The sequence below is a fragment of the Takifugu rubripes genome, chromosome 7 (assembly GCF_901000725.2).
Source record: "Takifugu rubripes chromosome 7, fTakRub1.2, whole genome shotgun sequence".
Taxonomy (NCBI): domain Eukaryota; kingdom Metazoa; phylum Chordata; class Actinopteri; order Tetraodontiformes; family Tetraodontidae; genus Takifugu; species Takifugu rubripes.
In genome coordinates, this window is record NC_042291.1 from 13,036,368 (window position 1) to 13,061,579 (window position 25,212).

The 25,212-nt window shown below is 44.5% G+C and overlaps 1 protein-coding gene across 2 annotated transcripts in view; it reads right to left on the bottom strand.

The window, feature by feature from the left end:
• creb5b (cAMP responsive element binding protein 5b) overlaps positions 1 to 22,022 on the bottom strand; it is a 33,200-nt gene extending 11,178 nt beyond the window's left edge. The window contains exons 1-7 of one of the 2 annotated variants that reach the window (XM_003966107.3): positions 21,897 to 22,022; positions 17,981 to 18,057; positions 17,538 to 17,631; positions 16,257 to 16,378; positions 14,853 to 15,004; positions 6,766 to 6,892; positions 5,115 to 5,225 (exon numbers count right to left, since the gene is read on the bottom strand). In XM_003966107.3, coding sequence (XP_003966156.2) covers positions 5,115 to 5,225; positions 6,766 to 6,892; positions 14,853 to 15,004; positions 16,257 to 16,378; positions 17,538 to 17,631; positions 17,981 to 18,034 — 660 coding nt within the window. In that variant the 5' untranslated portion in view covers positions 18,035 to 18,057; positions 21,897 to 22,022. Of the gene's footprint in view, positions 1 to 5,114; positions 5,226 to 6,765; positions 6,893 to 14,852; positions 15,005 to 16,256; positions 16,379 to 17,537; positions 17,632 to 17,980; positions 21,346 to 21,896 lie in introns of those variants that run through there. The other variant, XM_029838535.1, reaches the window with a different exon arrangement.
• Positions 22,023 to 25,212: the final 3,190 nt, after the last annotated feature.

A 25,212-nucleotide genomic window follows, 5' to 3' on the forward strand; every position in this document is an offset into this window, starting at 1 on the left:
GCTGCAATTCTTTAAATCTTGGCAGCCGCTCTGACCCGTTTGCTCTATAATCTTCCCCTCTGGCTTCAGTGGATGTCCAATTGTCAGTGATGCACTGTTACATTATAAACATAGGTGTTTATAGGTTTAATTACACTGTTCTAGTGTTGCAGCTTATAAAATTCTGTTCATTTATTCACTTAATAAACACAATTCTTCTTAGTTGGGTTTTTAGAATGGCTGTTACTAAGGAGACATAATTGATTTCTGGTTAATTAGACACATTCATGGGCACATTGTAAATGATTACAGTCATTTTCAATGTTGCGTGTGCATGAACGATTGCATTTATGTTCAAAACTATATTGCGTAAAGTTAAAAAAAACGAAGTGAAAGTGCGCTTTAGCCCATTCATTCTTGTGACGTGTCCGGGCCGCGGGGCCAGTGACGGGCAGAGAGGGTGCCGAGACGCTGAACACAGCACAAACAAACAGTGGGTGCACAGACGTGTCTTCCAGAAGGCAGCAGCACACGCTGTAGATGCAGACGTGCTCTTAGTTCACTGTCCTCTGGTGACATCATGCCCAGACAATACCACCATTCTTGGAGATGTTACAAAACCTGTAATTACACTATTGTATGCAAACAGCTCCTCCCAATAAAAGGCATCGCCAGAGGTGCCTGTTTTGCGCACCGAAGGAAAAAAATGAATGACACACGCATACTAGGCTTAAGTTAATGAACCAACTGCTTAGATGACATCACGTTATGTTTAACACTCAATTAATCATCTTGTAGTTGTGTTGAAAACCCAAATGTAGCTGCTTAACATCCCTTTTTTTAGAATTTCTAAACAAACTGCGCAAAACTCCTTCAATTGCCCAGTGCTGAAAGAGCTCAAATCCCGTAAAGGGGAAAGTGCAGAGCACAATACTCTACACTGAAACACGGAACAGGAATGGTGGCGTAGAAGAAACGTAAAAAGCTACAGAAACACTTTGATTATTGGTCCCCTCGTGTGCCGTGAAATGTTTCTTTAAGAGACACGCTGTTTTTTTCCCTCCACAAGTAAAAAGGAGTACATTTAGAGCATGCCAGGAATTATGTCATCCAGCCATGGAGTGCCAGCTCTGCAGCCAACAGTGCTGCAGTGAAGGAACATATAGTATAGTTTACCTCATAAAAAAACTCATCGCCTCGTCTGATGCTTAGTGACAAATTTATTATCCTTAGTAACAGCATAAACAATAGATAATTGGGAGATAATAAATAACACATTTTCGCGCACTGGCCTTCCTATCTGAAATTAGCAGGCCAGCAGAGCAGGATGTGTGTGAGCAGGGAGCCTGTTTCAAAGAGGGGCACAGAAACAATGATGAATTCCTTTATGCAGGATCCCAGCGACATGAGCTGAGTCATGTCCCACAGTTGGCACTACCGTATGTTATTTAGAATAAGTGTGATAAGGACTTGTTTGGGCTTCCCTTGTTCCAGATGAGACGAGATAGCGAGCGTCTTTCATCACATGCACAAAGGTATCAACCATCTCAGCAGGAGAAGGTGGCTACTGTTGAGGCGCAGGTTTTTTGAGCGGTGAAGGAAATTCCAATTGACCGTTTTAGTTTCGCTGGGTTTGTTAAGGTATATTCCCACAAAGCAGCACAGTTCTTTTGAAATCCTGATTCTCTAAATGATCATTTGTTGTAATGTGCATTTTGGCATCATCTACACATATAATGTGCATAATAAAGCTTGCCAGGATGCTCAGGAAGGTCTTCCTGCTTCCTGTATGCTACATTGTGAGCTGGCATTATTTGTAAAATCAGAAAACTATTAAAAAAACACTGAATCCTGTCTGTCTGTGCTAATATTTTTATAGGGATGCACGATATATCAGCGTTAATATCGGTATCGGCCGATGTTAGGGTTAGAGTTAACATATCAGCATCGGTCCAATGAGTAAAATGAGTATCAAGAACTGCTGTTTATATCCACATAGCTGCTGTTGGTGTATGGGGATCTGGAGAGGGAGGGGGATATCCGTCATCCACAGCATGACGTTTTAGCCACAGGAAAAGTTTAAGCCAATTACTGTTAAATTGATATGTTCTACTGATGTTGTCCCCTTATTATTGTCTGCCATGTTGAAGTCAGCATCCACAGATTCGCTGGCGGTGCCGCTGTGCTACCGGGAGAGCTCATCATTTGGCCCTTGTGCATGCAAATCCCAACGCTGCTAACGGTAGCCAGCAGGCAAAAACCAAAGCAATACTCCAACAGGACTCTCCAGTATCACGCGTTCATAGTGTGACACGTATATTTTAACCTACCCAACATAGATAGACATTGGTAAATATCGATTATCGGCTAGAACAGCAGTATTAATATCGGGATTGGCCAAAATTTCCATATCTGTGCGTCCCTAGTTTTTAGCAGTAGAAACTGTGGTGGTGGTGTCCTTTAATCATAACAGGTTTGTGCTTTTTGTTCTTATTTTGTGAGAGAACTTTCTTTAAAGTGGCAGTACCACTTTCCTGTTATCTTTAAACACGTATGCTCTGAACCTTTCTGAACATAACTCTTCATTTCCTTTCAAGTACCTGTCTGTATGGGTATAAATACGCAGGCAACACATGCCAGGAGGAGGACACTGAGCAAGATCGGTTAGCATTAATGTATGTGTGTGAATGTGCACGTGTATGTGTGTGTTTGTTGGGCTGTTCACGAGGCCCTGCAGAGGACCCGCTCTGAGCGTTGATGTAATGCTTTGGCTGGCGTGCTGTGGAACTTGGCCTCCTCTCCGCACCGTTTCCTCTATGCTTTGAGGGTCAGCTATCCCACAACCTCCAGTGCACAACACGTACCATTCTATTCCCCAAACCACAACAGAGCTGAACACAACCACACCCAGCACCATAAGCACCCAATCGTTCGCAAGAAGAAAAACACTTGAACCAAAACTAATAAAACACTCCAGTCTCAGCAGCCCTCCCAGACAACAGGCTAAAAGCAATGAAGGGAAAACACACACGTCAGTCACTACAGCACCATGCTTTGCTGTACCACTTAAATGATGGCACTTAAGGAGAAAATCAGAGATAGAGGGGAACAAAGATGGGCAGTGATGCAGCTACAGTCTTTGGCCTAGAGCGCACAAACACAGCGCTTAGACTGAGATACGACTCCCCGAGGGGCCACAGCAGTCCTTCGGCTCATTAACTATTTACACCAGAGACAGGCCTCCCTGCTGCTCTGGCCCACCACAAAATCAATTAGCCTTCATTAGCCCAGGATCTGGGCATTCGTTCTCTGGCAGGGGAGGGTTAATCCTGCTACCGAGGCCTCCAGTTACCGCAAAATATCAAACATTCACACACATATGGGCGTACTTGCGTGTACAAACGCGGAGGGGTAAAAGACATTAGGCCGAGGGTAGGTCCTTTCATGTCACTCATAAAGATTTCCTCCAATTTCCTCGTGTTCTTTTACAGTTTGGAATGTCAATACCATCTCTCCATTTTCAACTCCCTGGTTCACTCGGCCTGTCTATCCACTTCCTTCACGCCTATCAAAGTCCCGCTCGAACCCCTTCTCTTCTCTCATGGTGTGAGTGTTGAAGCAGAAGGCGAGCATCCAGGTCCGCGTCCCGGGGTGTGGGGTTACAGTGCCGAGATTTCCCATTGGCAGAAAGTCAACATGGTCGGGGTAATGCGATTAGAGCCGAATTGAGAATGTCGCAGGGGACACACGGGCCTGATCATGGCCCAGTTACCCGATAGCAAGGCCGTATTTATCGACCTGGCTCAAGCAAGGATATTACAGACATTAGAGACTGAGTCTATGCTTATGAAAACCCTCGCAGGAGATCGCACCCCGATAACACAATTAGCCTCTCACTTTCTATCCACAATCATGGAATTCCATCAGTTGCATTTAGACATCAGGGATCAGAATCTTAATTGTTCCACATTTTGGTTGCCTGCGTGTCACGTCTGAATATCCAGAAAGTTGTTAGAGAGGCCTGCAGCCACTTAGTGACTGCATATGTTTATGGGAGGCCTAACAGAGCATTTACAATTCAATTACATACTAGATAGGAGGAGAAAAAAATGGAGAAGATGTGTCTGGACGACAGCCAGAGGAGAGATAAGCCTAATACACTAATATTGTGTTACCCCAGCGTGTAACCATAGGAACAGTTGAAGAGATTCAAAAGACTACAAAGACGATCAATCTTGAGAAAGCAGGAGGAAGAGGGAGAATTAAATGCCCTGGGAATGCTCCCACTCTCCTCTATCAGAGCAATAACTCTTCTAATGACCTCTGCTACCTCCTCTCTCACTCTTTCTCCACACAAGATGTTTTTCTCCAGCCAACTGAGCTATCAGCGAGCCTTTCCAAACAGAAAGACTGGCCAGTGGTTTGGGATATTCTTTTCTTTTTAGTATCTAAGTCATGACACTTCTTCTCATTCATATGGAACCTTTTTTCCCATTTTCAGGGAGAGTTATTTATTTTGAAAACAATTGTTGGCCGGTGTTCACGTTGCTACAGCATTTATCAAGTCGTATCACCTGCACTTTAACAGTGTCTGAATGTGACGTTAATCAGAGGCACATTGTCGGCATCGGTGAGGAAGTAAACATGCAACACAGACTCAGGGTTTTCTCCCCACCTCTGTTCCCTTTACCTTTGTCATATGTTATACTTTCAGTATAACTTTAAAACCTGCCTCCATCAGCTTCATTGCCTTCCCTCCGCTCTCACTGCCCGCTTTGTGGAGGATGAAGTCATTTGATTTTTCCCTGCTGTGCTAAACTAGTGCTAACAAGTTGCAGGACCTACAGAGCATGTTCTGTACATTAAGATATACATCAGGCAGTCGGTGGGCAGCCCAGCCTCAACCACATAAAGGGCCCTTTATTCCAGCCTCCAGTCTCCCGTGCTGCACTGGCAGGTTCAGACACAGCTTTGATTACACACTAAATGATGAAATCCACATAGACCTAAAAGCACAGCTTTGCTGGCACAGCACAGTGGAAAAGAGGTTGCAACACTTTGAGCTGGTGTGTGTGCACTCTTGTATGTGTGTTAGCATATGTATCTATGTAAATGTGTGTATGTACGCTACTCACCAGTTTGGCTTCTGAGTGCATGGAGGGAATGTGAGTGGAAGAGCAGGAGCTGCTGTGGGTTGGTCCTTGCATGCCCATCATGTTAGAACCCATGGTCATTTGTCTTTCCATCTGAAGATTACAACAGCTTTTTAAGTCATTTTGACAAGCAGAGAAAGATGATTAATCCTGCAAACTGCGGCTTTTCAAACAATACAAATGATAAACAGTTTATTTAGCTCTGACAAATGTTCATGTTGCGGTTTTTCAAAGCCATAACCAGATGCTGTCATTGTTTTCACAAAAAAAAGAAAAGAAACTTGTCCAAGAGCAATCTATGAGATGAGAAACCACAAGACCCTAAATTCACATGACAGTCTGCCCTATGCACGGCTCTGTGTGATGATAACTGGAGCTGACCCGAAACAGGAAGCCAGTATAGAGAGACTTAACACAGGAAGCCAGTGCAACAGGGGTGTGCATGGAGGGATATTTGTGATAATAGAGAGCGGATAGCGCTCAGACCCACATGAAACCACCTTCCTATTGTTTCAGGATGTGTTAACAAAGGTAAGGAGCTGAGAATATGTACACATCTGCTGCATCTCTAATATACTGCCTTCTATAAATGATCCCAGCCGGTGGGGTCATGTGTCCGAGCAGAGATCTGAATGATCGGCTGAGAGTTCACCAGGGCAGAGTAATAATAGATTCATTGATGATGGGACAGGGCATTGTATTAGAGGACACAGCGTTGTTTCTAATAGCAAAAGCAGCAGTCTCGGTTGCACTAAGTGGATTTCATTTTTTTAATCCATTAATTTTCTGTTTTCAATCAGGGTTGCAGACCGAGCAGGTGTGAGCGAGCAGGGCTACACCAGGGACAGGCCTCCAGTCCACAGGACAACACTCAAACCTGACGCCTTCCTGCTACGATGCCACTGCTCCAGCCTCTGCACTGCACCGCCTGTCGTTTTCAAATATGTCGGCGGGCTTTCACACAGAAAGCCATTTTCTGTCATCACAGGACAATTTTACAGCTTGTTTTAGTTTTCCTGGGCGTAGTGTTCAGGCCTTGTGCGACAGCTTGCATGCACTCTGGACGTCCAGCTGCTGGTTGGCGTGGTGCTCTCCACAGAGAATGTTCCGATCCGCCCTATAACCTGCCCTCCCCTCTCCCCGTTCCCCGTCCACAGAGACTCAATCCTAAAACCTGACACACAGCCCTAATTGCACTAAGTGTGTTTTGTGTAAAAATATCACCCAAACCTGCACCCCTTTCCTGAGCCGTCAATCTCCCCTTAAATCGCTCCGCTCTTAATTTGATAAACATAGGAGCCCCCCTCCCCCTTCCCTATACCATAAACATGGGCTGACTTATGTTACAATGAGAACATATGTTGTATCATTACAATCCTGATATGAGCAGATTTTTCTTTGTGGGCTGTTGTCATTTTCTGTTTTCTGGCGTAGCTCGCTTAAATGATCTTATTGCTAGACGGTCTGTGTGCATTAATTTGTACAAAAGATGACGCTTTAAAGCCACAGTGTCTGACAACTGGTGCAAATGTGTGGTTTGTGTGGGTGCTTACGCTGTCGTCACGTATGAGCCTCGAAATATGCTTCAGAGTGCGTGACCAAACGCATGAGTGTTCTCCGTTGTTGTACTTACTGGCATCAGCACAGCAGAGGAGCCAGGCATGGTCGGGTCTGGCAGAGTTCCAGGCATGGAGGCTGGCAGAGGCTGTCTCTGTCTGTTTCTTAGGTGCAGCAGTGAGGACAGAGAGCCGGGCACAGGCCTGTGGAGAAACACAGAGAGACCTTTAGAGAACTTCTGCTAATGTACCATTTAAACCCAGCCAGCACGGCCACCAGCCAAAGAGCTAGAGGTTTTAGAGATAATACACCATTTCAATTTTATTTGGACTTTGGTCAGCTTAAGACACACTGAGGTAACTTTTTTAATGATTCAATACAAGCTCACAGCAACATTTTCATTAAACAGATATCTACCAGTCCAGTCCAACACATAAATACTGCACTATACTAAAATTCAACACTGGAGTCAGTAAAGAAAACGAATCTTTAAGAGTTCCCATCTGTGCCCTGCCATAGATCAATTTTCCCCAATGTCTTTTCTTTTCAGTGCTGGGTTCTTTCTTTCACTGGTTGTAGTGCTGCAGATTCATGCAGAAACTGAAACTTACTGGGCATACTGGGAGTTTAGTCTAAACAAGTAACAAAAACATTTCAAAGTGAGACTGTGGCTGACTAATAGCCACGAGGAATATTTGTCATAATAGCCACATCAAACACACAAATTCGGCAGAAAAACGGCTCCAGCGGTGGAAGGCGTGTGGGTAAAATAAGAATAATAATAATAATCCCCCTCGGTGACCGCAAAAGTGTGCACGGACCACATCAATAAATAACAGATGAAGGCTGGATTATGCTTAAACTCACTGAAAGCGGTCCAGTCACAGGCCGCCAAACACCCACAGCAGCCCATCTGTACACAGTGGACAACCACACAAACCTCATTTGTACACACACAGGTTCTCGTATGTTCAAAAACACCCCAGTGTTTTGCCTTTATTTAGTCAATATAAGCAAATGCTGGATTGAAACCTTCTTAACTCTTATTTTGTCCAGCCAGTCAATCATTGTCGAACTGTCACTATCAGGCGAGCCGATAAAGCTCAAATTCCTTTATCGTTTCAAAATTAGTGTGAAGAATGAGCATTTAGCCTAACTATGTTTAAAAGGTCAATGTAATGAAATTGACCACATCAGAGCTGGGATTAACATAATAGTGTGCAGTGAGGGAGTGACTGCCATATGGGTTTGAGGGAGGGGGGGGGCTCCAAATGGCCAAGGGTCCCCCCACCTGAATAAATACCGCTATTTTTACAGAGCTAAATATGTGCATTTATGCGCCAGACATGTTGGATTGCTCCACACACACATTACCATTACCCTCCTGTCTGTATGTATGTGTGTGTGTGCGTGTGAGAGAGTGTGTGTATGTGTGTGTGCCATTACCATCTAACATTCAAATTTATCACAATCACACCAGTTTAACATGGTGACATGACATGTGACTGAGAATCCAAGCATTTCCACATGGGGGAAGTCATGAAAGTACAATGAGGTGTGTAGGGGAGTCGCTCGCCGCATCAGCACAGTTTCCCTTCTAGATTTAGACTCCGCCCATGTCTGAAAGAATGAAATAGAAGTCGCGTTGCAGCGGCAATGACACACTGCTGCTTTTGTGGATCGACACTCTCTGGATGACTCATGGGGATTTTCTTTTTTGTTACTGTAAATGTGAAATGTTTGTTTCTTAGGGAAGCATGTTGGCCCAAATAAGGAAGAAGAAAAAAAACCCTGAATGTATCTTTAAATGTTGAGTTCCATTTCTCTCTAGAAGGGATGGTTAGGCCTGCTATTATTGAGAGGCAAGAGAACACAACTAGGCAAAATAGGGCATTAAAGAATTTCAGATAGTTTTTCTGAACATATACCAGTGTTGTGTGCAAGATGTTGGTTTTTACTGTAAAGTCATTTAAATAAATTGAAGCCAAGTCCATGGCTTCATAAACTGTAATTAAATCAACATGGTGATTTAATTCACATTTAAGGAGCAATAACATGTTCCCGGGCAGGACCATTGCCAAGGTGACTTTTTATGGAAAATCCCATTTATTCAACCATGTTGCTGAGGTGATCTTAAGTAGCTGTTTAAAATCCAAGGCGAGCCAGATCTCTGTGGTGAGCAAAACCCTAAAATCCAGCAAAATACATTCCCATCGATGCACTGGATTCTCAACAGAACTCTCATTTACGGTACATCACAGGAAAGTCAATTGAAGGTCCGAGAACATTTGGTTTGAAAACAAAACCAGAGCAGGTAGGTCACTGCTGTTGTCAGAACTGATTCACAAGATGGAACATTCCATAGTTACTCACACAGGTGTCTGTCACCTACAGCCGTGGAGCACAACCCTGTGACTATTGCACACATTTACCGTATATTTGGCTTGTTCAGGAGGGGTAAAGCAAGAAAGCACCTTCCTGAGAGGCTCAGCCCTGTAACTGAGCTGGTGCGTAAGATGTTTAGGCCACAAAGAAGGCAAAATGTTGTCCCTTTTTACATGAAGGCAATAAAACAGGACGTTTCAGGAGTAGTGGTGTCATCTGTGATACTGTGCCTACTGTGCCAACATAAAATAAAATACACATGTGCACAATGTGTATTGTGTAATGTGTATGTAAATTGTGGTAATTAAAACATTTCTTAAAACATGTTTTATGACTAAACCCAAACTTTTACACCTTTTTGGCCCAGTTCTCCAGCATGCTTCACACTGGTGCATGCGTGGCGGTTCGTGGTGCGTGTGCGGGTGTGTGAATTCTTGTGTGTGTCTGTGTTTTTGAATAATGACAGGCTGTGGCTCCACCGAGGGGTTTGATAATAGCCTGGGCTGCGAGCCCCAGGGGATGGCAGGTAGACACTCTGCAGTCCTGACCGTGCACTCTCACATTACTGAGTGCCTCACTCTCAGCCCAGCTCTCCTCTGTAGTCTCCACCCAAGAACAGCCACTACCACCCACCTCCATGACATCACTTTTAGCCCGTCTTTCTGCTTTTTTAAATCTCCTATTCTGTCGTGGCTTTTCTCCCTCTCTAATATCCTCTGCCACGTTTCTCTCTAATGGAGCAGAGCTGACAACGGTCCAGTGTCTTGTTAATCCTCTATGACTCTCTTCTGGACCTCAGTGCTCAACACGAGCCCCCCTGGAGCTGCTCCGTCTAACATGCAGTACAAATCCGGCTGTCTGTCTGCAAACGCACACATGTAGACGCGCACAACACTGTCCCAGTCTCCACAGATCCCAACTCCAGCTCAAGTACTGGGGACTTCACACACAAGGGGATTGGCCTCTATCCAGTGAGGGAGAGAGGTGCAGTCAGTACACTGACTCATATCCTTCCCTTTTTGACTCTGCTCCAGAAATGATGTAATGCTCTTGGCTTTTCGCCCTCCCCCCACCCAGTGCCTGCCCACCCCTGGATTTTTGTCCCTCCCTCCTCTCCTCCTCTCGCCTTTTCCCTCTCTTTCCCTCCCCGGCTCGTCCAACATCACCGCGCTCGCTCCTCGCGCAGTGAAGTCACTGAGAGCTCTGGGCAGACACAGCAGTGAAAAACTTTTCGAACGTAACCAAAACACCCCGGGGCCAAGTTCCAGACGCTCGGGAGACGGTGGTGCAGTCGCCATGGGAACGAGGGTAAACATAGGGAGAAACAAGGGCCTCAAACAGCTTGCAGCTGCCTGACTCTCTGAGTAAACACTACACAGGACCTTCCCCTGATTTACTGCCTTTAATCACTGGTGGGAGGAGAGTGCCAAGGGGTTTGGACTGAGGAAATAATACGAATCTGATCAAATAAATCAGTCCTAATGGGTTACGACACAGCCTGATTTTTATTAGAGGGCCGGTGGAGGGATGGATGCTGGGAGGGTGCTGCTCTGGGATTGATCTGGGATGAGGTGTCTTCACGTTAGTTTGCCTCAAGCTGAGGTGAAGCATTCCAAGGCAGAGCTGAGGTATTTATGCAACTGCTGTGATATTATATTGATTTATTAATGTGACAGTGAATTCCATTTTAAGACATTTTAAGTCAACGTTAAGTAGTGAAAAGGTTTAAAATAAACTGCCTGACCTTATTGGTGACATAACCTTTTTTACGACGAATCATTTTTCTCGTTCTATTAAAACCCGTCTGCCCGTTTGCCCCTAACCTCCCTAGCTGACTCCTCCTCCACTTAGTGAAGCCCACCTGATGCCCGCTTCATCCCCCATATCACTTTCATTTGAGATTTTCCCACACCTAACACCCTTCAAGCTTTCATCTAAACATGATCTATCCTTTCCTCTCCCCGTGCAGACACGACTTTTATCCTTTCCGAGCAATCAGCCACCAACATGGAAGAGAACCCATGTGTTCTCCTCTGATGCCCCCCTTCCGCTGTCTCCTCCACCTCCCTGATCCCTCATTTCCTTTCCTTCCATCTACCTTGGATCCCCCTCTTCCTCTCCTCCAACCACCTCTGATCCCTTTCTTCCTCCCCTCTGCCCACCTCTGATCCCCTTTTCCACACCACCCCATGTTGTGATCCTTGCACTCCCCAAGCTGCGATGTCCCAGTGTGTGAGTTGCCTGTGCAGGAGCCTGCATGTGTGGTGGCCCCGGGGCAGAGATGACACAGACCCGCTGGAATGAGAGGCAACAGAGTCTGGGCGTTTCTTTACAAACGCACTATTAAACCCACTGCGGTACACAATGAGCTCATCTTAATTCAGGTCAGATGTACATCCTGTATTCTTGCTTTTTGGTTGCTCTCCTTCCTTCTTATAATTGATTACACTGTGTACCTTTGTTTTTGAGCAACATTGTTTATTGGCTCACCTTTGCTCTACCTGCTGTGGTTTAATGTGCATCAGCGCTGCAGTTTGCATGCAATGCTAAACAGTGTTTATGCCTCTGGATGCTGTGTTTGTCATGTCATAGCATGAGGCTATCTCAGGTGCTCCCACGCTCATGAACCCCCCCATCCCCACGCTCTGTATACAATTTTTTTTAAAAATCACAAAAAAATAGATGAGACTCAATTTAATGTGTGATATTGGCGAGCTCATTCTTTGTGTTCAGAGGTAAGCTCTCTGTTCTGTTGCAAGCTGCCAGGCTGTTTCATCACATGCATGGCCGTGAAAAACACAACACGCAAAGGAATAAAAGCACTTCAACAGTATCGATCTGCAACAGCTCACCTAAACAAAAAGCGATGTCACTTTCTGAGACAAATGTCTGCTTCAGGACCAGATACAATGGCGTGCAGAGTATCTCACAGGATATTTTGCTTATATCCTTTGTAATTGTTCAGCATATCGAAAGATCTTCACAAAAAAAGAAAGACTCAAACGGTAGATTGTCAACCACCGCATACCGCTTGCAAGAAACCCAACAGCTCGGAAGTCGTGCAGACCAGCATTTATTTCGGCTACTTCCCTTAAAGACAAAAGCAAGGAGCTAAAGAAACTGATGACTAAAGAGGTGTGAAAACTGCTAAAAGTCTAAAGCATTATGGGAAACAAAACCACAGAACGACTTCCTTTGAAGCGGTGACTGACAAGGCAGCATACGCTGTGACCAGCATGTGCAATAGGCCCAAATTAATCCAGGAGATAACGTTTGCAGCACGCAACTGTCAAACAGCAAGTGAGCAATAGAACTTGTGTTTTGGCAAGAAGGCACGAGCTGAGTGCCCGGTGTAAAAAGGTGTGAAAACCACAATCAAAATTAAGACAAGTATTTAAATACCATGTCACAAACAAAAAAAAATTAGGGCATTTGACCACATCCGTACTATATTCCTCTAACGTAGCTGTATTCAGGTTGATTGCTGTGATTGTGATATGTAATGGAAACAATTGAGCTGAATTCCTCTGCTGATCCAGAACAGAAGAATGTAATTTTAATGCCTCGTACCCACACCCATAGCGCGTATCTCCTCTAGCGAGTGGAAAGGTTCAGGTCTCCACAGAATGTTGCATCTTACATGGTTGGCTAGTGATGTCCGACGCGTTTAACTCTGACATAACTCAGCAACAGATGTTTATAATTGAAATGCAGAAAGCATTCAAATCTGTTGGACACCATTTCCCTTTGTCTGATAATGATAGCCATGACATTAAGATCTGCTGGCTCTTTCTTTTGCCTGGGTTTAACACTGGTTTGTGTCAGCTCGGTTTCCCCGAAGACCGTGTTTAGGGACTCGGGGTAGAAAGGGAGAGAGAGGAAAAGGAAAGCGAGAGAGGGCCTCAGGTTTCACAGCTGCAGGCCCAGCTCAACCCTAAAGTAAATGGACTTGAAGAAAGCCAATCCTAATTGATTCCAAGCCTCAAAGCTCTTTAGTAAACATCGTGGAGCAATGAAAATGACTTGTTATCCTAATTCATTGGACGCTCAAGCTGTGCATTCTGTAAAGCTATGAAAGAAGCAGATGGGCACCGGATTAAAGCGATTCTGCTTGGTGATTTATTTCTCACTACAGATATATTCACCTCACAAATGACTGCACGCGCTAAACCTTTTATTCCTGATGAGGCTAATGTCGCTAATCTTCCCTCTAGTTGTTATGATTACGCATAAACATTTGCACAGTAAAGAACCTTATTCGGTGTGGATGAAAACCAACACACGTTCAGTGATTATCTTTCCCTCGCAAATACAAATTGCTGCAGGCAACAGCTGAGGGGCTTTAATATGGCGACGCGTGTCAAAGGAAGGCACCGATGTGGCCTCCAGTGAGCTCCCCAACTCCCAATCGACCTGTGAAGTGTCAAGTTAATCTAAAAGGAGGAAGTTCCAGTGGGAAGACCTTCCTGTGGAAGTGTTACTTTCTATTGTAAAGGTTTCCTCAATGCATTTTCCTGCTGATATTAATATTTTCAGATCAGTTTCCTTCAGCGCTTCCTATTAATGCATTCGGTTTCTGTCGTCTTGGCAGACAACAGCTGTTATTATACTCGCACTCCACTGATTCCAACATCACTTCGATAACTGTGACAAGTCTATTCTGAGGCAAGATGTCACCTCAGTGTGACGTGTCAGCTGTGTGTGCGAGACAGCAGTGGAACCATGGGTTTCACAAAAATCTGGGAGTGATTTAAGGTCATAAAAGCCCGCGAGGAGAAGTGGTGACTATACGCGCCAGCGTAGTGAGGAGTTTTAATGACAGGTAATCTCAGGTGAGGCAGGCCAGCCGAGGCTCCGTTACTGGCAGTGATTGCCGCGCTTCCAGGGGGATGAAATTCCAAACTTGTGCTCCACAATGAGCCTGATGGGGTGTCAGTCAGGCTTAGTGACGGGCCTCCCATCCAATATTCAATAGCTCAAGTCTGTTGTCGCAGCACAGACATATTAACACCAAGTCATCTCAGTGTCTGACTGTTTTTTTTCCAAATATTTGGTTTCCAAGAACAAAGCCTCTGTATAAATTTAAAACACACAAAAATCAGAGGGGGGAGTCATTAACTTAAAAAAAGAATAGTTTGCACCTTTTTAACAAAATATCTGACTAAACAAAAGAATTAACACTTTCACTTTGATTGAATAAAATCAATCAACTACTTCAGCACTGCTAAGGCACAGTTCTTAAACAGCTGGTTCACTAACAGCGCCGCCAACCACACGCTTTGTAGATGTGCTGTCCTGAACACCTGCAGAAAGGCAGCTCAAAGGTGTGTGTGAGAGAGACAGACCTCTGCAGGGGCTAACACTCCCATTGAGAGAAAAGAGCTATTTTGGAGCAATGAAATGGTAAACCGTTGTAAAAACAGTCACAGCTGAGTCTTCCACAATGACCTCATCGTGTCCTCTGGGACTCTCTTTGGCATGCTCTGCTGTGGGACAATACTGAATGAGCAGCATAGCATGAATCGGCGCCGACGCGCACGGCGCTCCAAATGTAACAGAACCCTGACATTACCTCAGAGATTGCAAGAGCGGTGTCAGAAAGGGATCAGGACTAGCCTGAGGCTGGAATTCTGAGATGGACCCAGTTGTGTTGAGAAGATAACATAAGAAGCTTTTAGTACGACCTGAAGAGGTTAGCCAGAAGGGTTAAAAATCATTTAAAAAATCATTTTTTCAGCCTTTCTGTTTGGATTCTTAATACCACATCAGCCTACTCACCCTATCTGTCTGTTGGTGGATGGAGCCTGAGTGATGACAGAGCTGGACTGTGGAGAGGGAAGGGCCTGCTGGATCACTATGCTGGTTTCATGGTTGCCCATCCGTGAGTGCTGGTGCTGGCCTGGGCCTGCCTGGCCGTGCAGTGAGATACTCTGTAGGTGCAAACAAGTAAAGCGGGGGCATTTTTAGGTGTTGCAGTGTTTTCCCAGAGCAAGTCAGATTTCTCAGTATCACTCAAGCAATTACAACTGTTTGGCCTTGACCTTCATTCGCCCAACTTGAATGGGTAATGAGGGCCCAAACCAGCCTCCACGGGCTTTTTCTTTGTTAAGTTCAGGGCATACATTGGATGGCTAATGAACACCAGGTTTCCATACTGTTATTGTCACAGCAGGGCAGTTTCTTTAACTACACAAATTCTAAAATAACATTGGATTGTTAAAAAAAAATACAAACACAAACCTCCCAAGTCAATTCACATATGTTAGCATAAAGCAGTGATGTCCAAACGTAGCAGAAAAAAGGTAGTAAAATAAAACAGCTTAGCTGAGAATGCAGTTGCTAAGCGTAAGTCTTTCATTTTCAGGCCTGTTTTTATATGCATTCCTATGAAATGCTGTTTTATTGTAAAGTTATTTCAGCGTGTATCTGTAGTTGGTGCACTCCATCCTCTTAGAGAGGCTGGATCTGACTCGCCTCCTGCTGACGTTGCAGAGCTTCCATCATAAACCACACAGGCTCGGGAGAATAGGCGAGGTTGACCCAAGCACAGATGAGATCCGGGACCAAAACACCCTGACGACAGCTAAGCTACGCGCACATCTTTCCAGACATTAGATAAGCAGTCTGTCTTGTGGTGATTTGACGACTATGCTCCAGGTATAAGAAAGCTGACTGATAAATTAGTGGTGTGAAGATTTTTCTGCTCATGTCAGAGGATTTGTGGGCAGGCCTTTAATTTCTGCCACAAAAGTTGCATCCTGGGAAGAAATCGGACTCCAGTCCTGAGAGACGAGGGGCTGTTTGAAGCTACAGGTGTAGAAGACGATCTCTTTTCCACTCACATGTGGCGCGGAGGCAAATCTGCAGCTGCTCGGCCTGTCTGTGACTGCTGACAAGGCTGAAGAGGAGCATTTGGGGGGCAACTGCAAAGCTAGAGGTGCGTCATGTGACTCAACTTTGGAAGAAAAGGTGCTGCTCGTCGTAAATCCAAACACGCCTGCGTCTATCAACATGTGAACACAGTGTGCAGACGAGATCTCTCAATCTATTACAGGTCCAGGTACTGCTCGGAGCTTTGATAATGGCATGACTGATGATGGCACCTGATAACAGTCTACAACCACCTGACCCCTGTAGGGGATTTTTATTGTTCAGCCCCGGTCTTTGTTCTCCCAACTGTACCTGTTTGCTGTCCTCCTCTTCTTGGGCTTTGCAGAACTCCTGCTCAATGGAGCAATCCAGCTCGCTGAACAAGCCCACCTCCTCACAGTTTTTCAAGAAGCGCGTTGGCGTCGGCGTCTGGTCTGGAAATCAAAACTTGTGATTTTAAAATCATTATAACATTGGTAGTTTAGGAAGAGGCAACGCAGGGTACCGAAGCGTGATCAAATTAAACCAGGATCGTGTATTACATTATTTTCACGTGCATGCAGTGATGAGAAATGTTACATATTTAAAACTATGTACGTATTTACTCTGGCTTTAGGAAAACAAAGCCAACACCCTGTGAGAAAAAGACAGTCCACTCGAGAGCCCCGTTTCAGCTGATGAAGAGCAGACTCCACCTTTAGAGTGGGGGTCTCGGTTGGTGTGCTGAGTTCCATCGCAACTCATTCAACTTGACGTTGTGGGGGGGGGGAGAGATCAGGTTTCAGACGGTTGAAGGTGACTTAAGGATCGGGCTAGTTTCAAAACTTAAAAGCATACTTGGTCTGTTTATCCATTTTGGCCGGACGGAGGAATGACATAAACTTTCATCGAGACCTGGGCGCCCAAAATATAAATACAGCTCGTTGGGAAAACAAATGTGCATTAGCATAATTTAAATACACATTTTATGACTGAGGTGGAGAAAAAGCATTAAATAATCCCCAGTTTGAAGTTTCAATAAGAGAAATGCTAATGGAGTTGTAACTCAGTCGGCAGGTGATGAGAACTCAAAGCCAAGAGAATCTGATCCTGGCTGTCAACCGAGTGTAAATAATAAAGAAGACCTCGGTTGAGCCGCTCACAGCGGTGTCCAGCGTGACCTGGCAGTTGTGCACTGGCCGCCAGCTGTCAGTTGGTTTAAGTGGCATGTAATCTATGATTCAGTGTTGTTATGAACTGAAGATTAATGTGCAGATAAACACGTCCCTTGCGCAGCCATAAAAGCACCTGTGGTCAGTTTAGGGCAATGTCCCCCCTTTTTCATGGGAGGCGACGAGGAAGACAAACTTTGACAGGCCGGTTCCTCTGCGTCGCCGTGGTGTACATACTCAAAACCAGTGAGCGCTGATTAAAACTGCCCTGTCGTGTGATTTAAATCATCGTAAACTACTAGCATGGCTGTGCTATTAAGTTTTCTTGATGAAAGACGAGCGCGTCTGTCTGGGCATGAATCACCTGCGTACACACCTGCAAACGAACGCTCTGGGTGAACCTTTCTGGTGTAGCCAGCAGCAGCGGCGTCGTGCACCTCACCTGACAGCATGTTGTCGTTCTTTATGGAGGGAAACTTGAGCGTCATCTCATGCTTGTGTCGATGTATCATCAGATGGTCCTCTGTGGGGAATCGCTGTTTTGTTTTTAAAAATAAAGCAAAATCAATTAAGCTTTTTAGTTGATTATGGAATGTAAATGTGTCTTCATACTACCTGCCAACCCTCTCCTAAAAAAGAAGGATCTTTTCGGGAGCCTTCTTTCTATTTGTATATTTAACACCGAAACACCTGCAGCGTTATTTACAGCTTAAGTTTCCCAGTTCTGGGATATTGAGTTTCTCCCTTGTACATAAGCTAATAACCCTCTTCTCAGGCCTCCTCGATGTGGACCTCATATTACACACACAGGCACACACACAGGCAAACACACACACACCCCCACACACGCAGAATATCATGCTCTTATTGTCTCGGCACTCTCACCTGGGAACAGCCAGGAGCGTTGCACACGAACGGCCTTTCCTGGTCTGAGTTCATCACTCTTGCCACCTTCTCATAAACTATAGAAAAAACACACACACACACGCACACACAGACACACATGCGTACACGCAAAGGCAAAAAGTAAGAAGAGGAAGTGGATGAATTACAGTTTCCCCACCAGCATCCACGTGGAAAAACATACTCATTGTGCAACGCCTGACATTAAATTGCCGGTGCTTCTGAAACATCTGTGGCTCAAATGCTGGTTTCTCACACTAAAGTAATCTAGTATTCACCTAAAATGACATCTGGGCTACGTTCTGCACCATAAAACAACTGTGCAGCTTTTTGAACAAAGATCCCTCGACCGGTCCACCACATTGACGCGTCCAGAGTTTCTGTAAAGCTCGTCGAGGCGCCTATTTAAAGCACAAATCGACCGAATCGTTTCAAACACGTATGATTTTGGTCCGGCAAATAAGACGAAAAGTACTTGAGTATTCCAGTATCATTTTAAAGTCAGCGGCAGACACTTAGATTAGGCAAAAAAAAAAAAGTCAAAGTAAGGTTAATATTCAGTTGTTCCTGTGAAAATCATAAGAAACTGTGCAGTTTTCACCGAAGGTGCAACTTTTAACAGCAAACATTTGCAACACTGCGATCACACTGGTGGCAGATGTGCAGTGTCCGTATTAAGATGATTAAAAAATGTACATAAGAGAGACCAAATTGTTCCCGGGAAACACAGACGGCCCTGCACCTGTACGTAAAAAGACATATAAATTGCAACCAGAGACATGAACATTAAGAGCCTCCAGTTTTGGTGTATTAGCCTGTCCCTCTGTATACTTAGACCAACTAAATCAAGAGCAGAAATAAGGGATTCTGCCCTCCCAGCCCAACAATATGTTGAAAGCAGTCCAAACACACTTATGAAGGGATGCCAGAAAACAATAATTTGGAAAGAAGTACAACTATGTTTATATTTCTATGTCAATGTCTATGAAAGAGGAAAGGAAACTCTACAAACAACCACCAAAATCTGTAGCTGGTACTAGAATTATGTAATCAATCTGCTCATTCATAAAATGCTGTTTTAAACAACGTTTTCTGTCAGGACAAGCTGTGCTACGTGTAGAATTATTGTGTAGGACTGCGTATCAACTAAAGCGGTTTCAGCTTTGGAAATGAATATTATTTTACAGCGAATTAACGATCTCACACACGTTTGCATCTGTTCTTTCCGCAGGTGTTGAAGAGTTAAAAGCAAATGAATACCTAAAGTAAACAATATGACAGGATTTCAATTTCCTCTCCCAAATATTTCTTTTAAAGACAAAGTAAATGCTACAGTACGCTCTAACATGAATCTAGGATCTAGATTCAGCTTATGTCACAAGAAGCCCCGGTGATGCGCCTCTCCTCTCAGGTATGAATACCTTCATACAGCGTGTACAGGTGTCCCGCTCTGATGGGTGCAGGCTATTTCCTAAAGCACAGTCTAAACACGCTCATGTTGTGCTAGGCTTAGCGGTGCTGTTTTCCTAACAGGCTGCGCTTCTTGACGGAGTCCAGAGAGCGGGGATCTGGACAGGGTCTCTCTGTCAGAGAGCGCCGAGAACTGGGCACTCTGTCTGTCACCAGTGTGAGAAGAAACTCACCTGCGCGCCCTGTTTTGACACAACAAACATGATTAACGCCGGTGATCCGAACCCTGGAGCCCCGAGCAAAAATGATGGGAGCCACAAAACCGCACTTGAAAAACCAATCGCTCGTTAATCATACCTTGGAAAACATTTCTCGCCACCTTAATTATCTCAAATTCAGACGTGTACACAGAGGTTTTATACAGTTTAGTAGGTTTTAATTTCGACAATCCCACAAATATTCAGTTAATGGCTAAACAGTGACAACAAATCACCAGAAAGCTCTCTTTGAAAATGAGACGAGAGAATGAAACCAATGTAAAAGCGAGCGCTTCCTTTCCTCTAAAAAGGGAATTTCAACATTTCATCACATTTCCCATAAAATCCAAACCACATGACCGCATAAAACTGTTAACCATTAATCCTGAGTATGTCTCCGTGAATTATCCAAAAGCTTTAACGCTCCAAATTATCGATACGCGAGGCCCTTCCCTGGGAGAGGGCATTTGGCTCTCGTTCCATATCGATGTTTTAGTTTAGCAGAGGAAATTTGGTTACACTTTACATTAACTATATCCTGATGTGTGTGAGGGGGGAAGGATTAAAGTCTGGTGTTTGATTTCAAGAGGAGCTGGGGACTATTTCTCCAGGTTAGAGCGCATATTGGAATTTAAACAATATGGTGGGGGAGAGGTTGGGGTGCAAAGGCATACGGGGTAAAGCGAGCACAAACCCACTCTCCAGCTCCCCACAGCCTTTGACAGCGGGTTCAAGGCAGGATCACAGCGATCCCCGAGGCAAAGCGCACGGCCCTTTCAGACGGTGTCTGGCCCTCAGCCTCTGCTGCTGAGGCGAATACATGACAACAAGCCTGATGTGATATACGCCTTAACGCTTGTGAGGCACTGGCTTCTTTAGACAACTTTAGAGATGCCATTTCAGAGAGTGGGACACGGTATATTTACAAAAGCAGCCAAGAAAAAAGTGAAATATTTAAAGCTGCAAGACTTTTTTTTAAGGTAAAACGACGTTTCTGCTGTGCAAAGTAATGTTGTAGCCGATATTTCAGCCTTTACAACATTCGAGCAGTCATTATTTAAGTTAGGGTTTCGCCTTGACTGTGATGATCACCAGAAAAGTGGTTTTATAATGCACTGGCCCGCTTTAATCACAAAAATAGAGTGTAGTTTCTGTATACAGTAATACAGAAAATACAAATTCACCCCTCTTTATGTTATGAATTTGCATAGAAGTTTCACAAAAAGTCATTTTTCTTCTGCAGAAAATGCAGAATCTACTTAAAGAAGTAAATCAAAGGAAAACTCTGGGAACATGTGAAAACCTTTCTCCAACTGTTGTTCTCGTTTAACTTTACAACAGATACAGGTGGAAATATATCATTTGAGCACTTGACAACATCATCAGATGTCACACCACTAGGTGGTGAATGATGATTTTGATAAGCCCATTTTTGTCAGACAGACATAAGGACAGAAGATGAATCAAACCATATTTTAACGCTGGCTCAGCACAGCCTTATTTAAAGTGACCCTCAACATCTCGGTGCTTCATCAACTATCGATTGGCCTGCAGAATGACGTAATCTTGGCCACGCTGCTCCTGTGGAGAAAATGGGACATAAATTTCACGGGGACGCGAGAATCACTCTTCGGTTTTCTTTTAATTAACTGACACGGTGGCAGAATTATCGAGGTTATCATTTCCCAGCATCTGGTGAGCCGCAAAAAGGGGGCGAGTGGTGGCGAGACAGCCGGCCCTGCGTATCCCGAGATGGGACAGGCATGAAAATGGTGATGCAAGAATCCAGCGCTGGAGCCCACAGGGGGGGAGGAAAGGCTAAAGGAGACCCGTGCTGGCGGAGACCCTGACAGCGATTATTCATTTCATTTCTGCGCAGTGATTTATGATTTCTCGTGAATTCCTGCAGGCGGCTGTCCGCTGCTACCTGACGGACCGAGCAGCCGCACTTGACTCAACTTGCAACAAGTCAACAGAGGTGCGGATGACAACGCGCCCGCGCGGACAAACCCCGACGCGCCGCTACAACACCGACGACGCCGCGGCTGAAGTTGCGCGCCTGAAAAAAACGACAACACAGCACTTCGACCCGGAATGCTGACGCGAAAACAAGCTGTTGCACGGGCGTAAAAGAGGAGAAAAGGCACGCCGATCGTGACGGAGCGAACGCAACAAAGCTGCGAAGGCGCGTGCACGCTGCTCTGCGTGGCGGCAGAGCGGTTTCAACTCACCAGACAAGTGTAGAAAATGCGAAGCAGTCTCTCAGAAGAAACCACGTTGGACTGAGAAAAGATTACAATACGATCTATTTAGAGAAGCATAACGTCACCCTTGGGTGACGTCACGTGGGATTCCTGAACTTCTAAATCATTGCGGTCCGCTCGGGTGGGCGGTGCGAGCGGGGCGGGGTTTGCGAGCAGACACGCCCAGGCGCTCGCGCGGACTCGCGGGGGTGGGTGTGGCGCAAAGTTGGGACTCAGGTCGGAACCAATCAAGCATGCAAATGAGGCCGGCGGGGTCATCGACGTGCTGGGGTTGAGTCGGGGATGGGACTCGACCCCGCAAAGCTGCCGCACCTCACGCACACTGTAGCGTCACATCACAACCTGACCACAATAACAGGTAAAAATGAAGCCAACCGGGGATTATCTTCAACGTATCATCGCTGTAAAAAGTACCCAGAGCTCACTGAGAAGCGGACATATATAACAGTGACATCCTGTGATTCTGTGCTATAGTCAAATATTAAACATAAAGATTTGAAATTTTTATCCTACGCACGTAAATGAATATATTAGCATCCACAGTTCTGTAGATACTGCACTTGGTTTTAATCTGATTCTTGATGTTTGAGTTTGTCTATAAAAGGTAATACTTTGCTTCTGTTTTCCCCCCAAATTAAGTCACACCGAATCAATAGGTTTAAGCACAAACCATGTCTCTAAAATATAAATGTGAAATAGAGAAACTCAAAATTATACTTACAGTCCATACAGACGTCACACTAAATTAGCAATAAATTAGCATCTTTTCTTTCCCTGCAGAGCCAAAGGAGCCATAACGTGTCCTTCCGTGCATCACTCACAGCTTCTCCTGCACATGAACTGAACATTCAATAGTGGTTCTAGACTGAAATATGTGCCTGCTGCAGACCAGGAGAGATTTAAACAGTTTTAAAGTGCCCAGTATTTGTGTTGGGGCTCTGACCAGCTGCGACCCGCCGGTGCCAAGCGGCTGTGATTTTCTTGTGCCACAGACACAGATAGCGAAGCCAACCTCGGCTCCAGGGATTAATGACTCTTCACACGTTGAGAAATGTTTACCACTGGCCGGCGGCCACTCCACAGGATGCACTAAGAGCTCTGTCACTGAAACAATAACGCAGTCTGAAAAGCCCCCATAACTCAGGGCTTCTCTGCCTCTGTCTTTTAACCAGAGCTTTAATCAACATTTATGACATCCTTTTGTCTCTTTATTGCCAATATATTTCCCAACCAATCCAAACATTATGCTCCCAGAGGAGAAGACTATTAAGGATGGAAAGAGCCGATACAGTTTGGGTCAGTGACCCACACTAAAGCGGATTTGATCTATATTATACTAAACCTTTTATTATTATGCCTTTGTGCTTTTGAGTAAGATCACCTTGGGAAGATTAACTCCGGTTAGGACGCTTCCCTGCAGCAGGTGCCAGAGTTGAAGGAGCTGCTGAAAAAAAAAAGGTTCTTTTCAATTTGTGAGTAAAATATCAAACACACATTAAATATGTTAATTCGTGCATGAGCGGATTATCAACAAGGCTGAAGGTCTCTGAGATATTTCATGAAATGTCAGATTCTGAATGGTTTTAGTGAAGTGTTTGCTGTCTTGATTTTAGTAACAAAAATCTTTACGCACCCGCCACATTCCTAGAAAAAACAGTGACCACGTGTCTCCACAGTCCTGCTTACAGACAAATGCTGGATTCAGTGTTATTTAAAACTTCTCACCATTTCCAAAAGAGGTCACAATGCACACGAATGGTTTACCTCAGAATATTGTTAGCATTCAAGCTAAGGTGGAGTAAAGATGGCCCTTTAACTGCATATCCTGAACTGTTAATATGTAAACAGATCTAAGTTTCACAATTCTATAATCTGCTACACCTTAAAATAATCTTCATTTTATAGCATGCTGAATTCCTTTGACTTTTTTTGAGAAATGTCATTTTTGACTGAGGAAATGGTGCATGATGTTACTGACATTGATCTGGCGGCGAGGAGCGAAGTGCACGTTAGCGTTGATGTTTCTTCATGTGTTTGTTCAGAGTTTCCTCTATAAAGAAGACAGAAGACACGTTTCGGGCTCAACTTCAAAATAAGAGTGTAGATTGTTTTAACTTGATGTTTCTGTGTTCCCGAGGCCGCTGATTTGAAAAGCAGCGCTGCAGGAGAGGCTGGACGACAAACAACTCGGCTTAACTGGAAGACTAGTTCAACAAAACATATGTGCTGGGAGGTTCCCTGTAGATAACCCCAGTGACACCAACACTCTCAAGCACTCAACCCTGTAATACTGACATTAGGTGCCTGCTGAATGATGCTGCCTTTGGGGTGGCTGGATTTAACAGCATAAAGGTCCTTTAACTCTACTGGGAGCCCAACCTTCGGGTGACATGAACACATCCATCATCTAGCTGTATGCAGGGCCTTTATGCAAAATTCCATTTTATAACATTTCCTGTTTTTACTCTGACAGAAGCGTGTCATATATAAGTATTGATTTAATTTTGTTTAAATATATTTGGAACAAGAGTTGTTTGGAGTTGTTATATTACCAGACCGATACTCATTGGTTATTCTGTCCTGTAATAAGACCTTCAAACCCTTAATAAAGCTAAAGAAAACCCTAATCATAATTTTTCAGACAGAAGGATCATCAAAACTTCAACAACGTGACCTTTTCAGGGGAGTTTTGGGCTTTGTAAATTTCTGCCTGCGTTTGCATTTACTTGTTTTGATTATCTATTGAACCCAAGCCAAAGATTCTTCTTTTCACAATCGCAGTCAGTTGTCTGCTCTGAACGCATCCATTAGAAGCAGGAGGAGCCTGGGGACCAGCTCCATCTATCATCTTTGAAAATTTACTGACTAGCCTTGTACATATTTTGCTTTCCTGACAAACTTTGGAACCCAGAGGACTCAGAACAATACACACGAGGAGAGTTTATTCTTGCCCCTGAGACCTTCTGAGGTTTTAGTTGACAAGACAACACAGCAATGTTATTTACCGGCAACTATAAAATGTGATTTTTCCAGCATTTGTAACTCCATTACCTATGAAGCACCTCTATAGTAGCGCAAACCACAAGTGCATCCATTACCTCATCTATATTTATGGGTTGTAACAAACTGAAGATAATGACTGGCAATAATGATGCTCATCAAACACAAGCATCAATAAATAAAGGCACCTGAGAGCCCGCAGCTTTCCCAGAGGATAGTGTCTGATTCAGGGGCAAGAACCTCACAGTGTGCACAAACGTGCATGGATGTTAGTCATGACCCC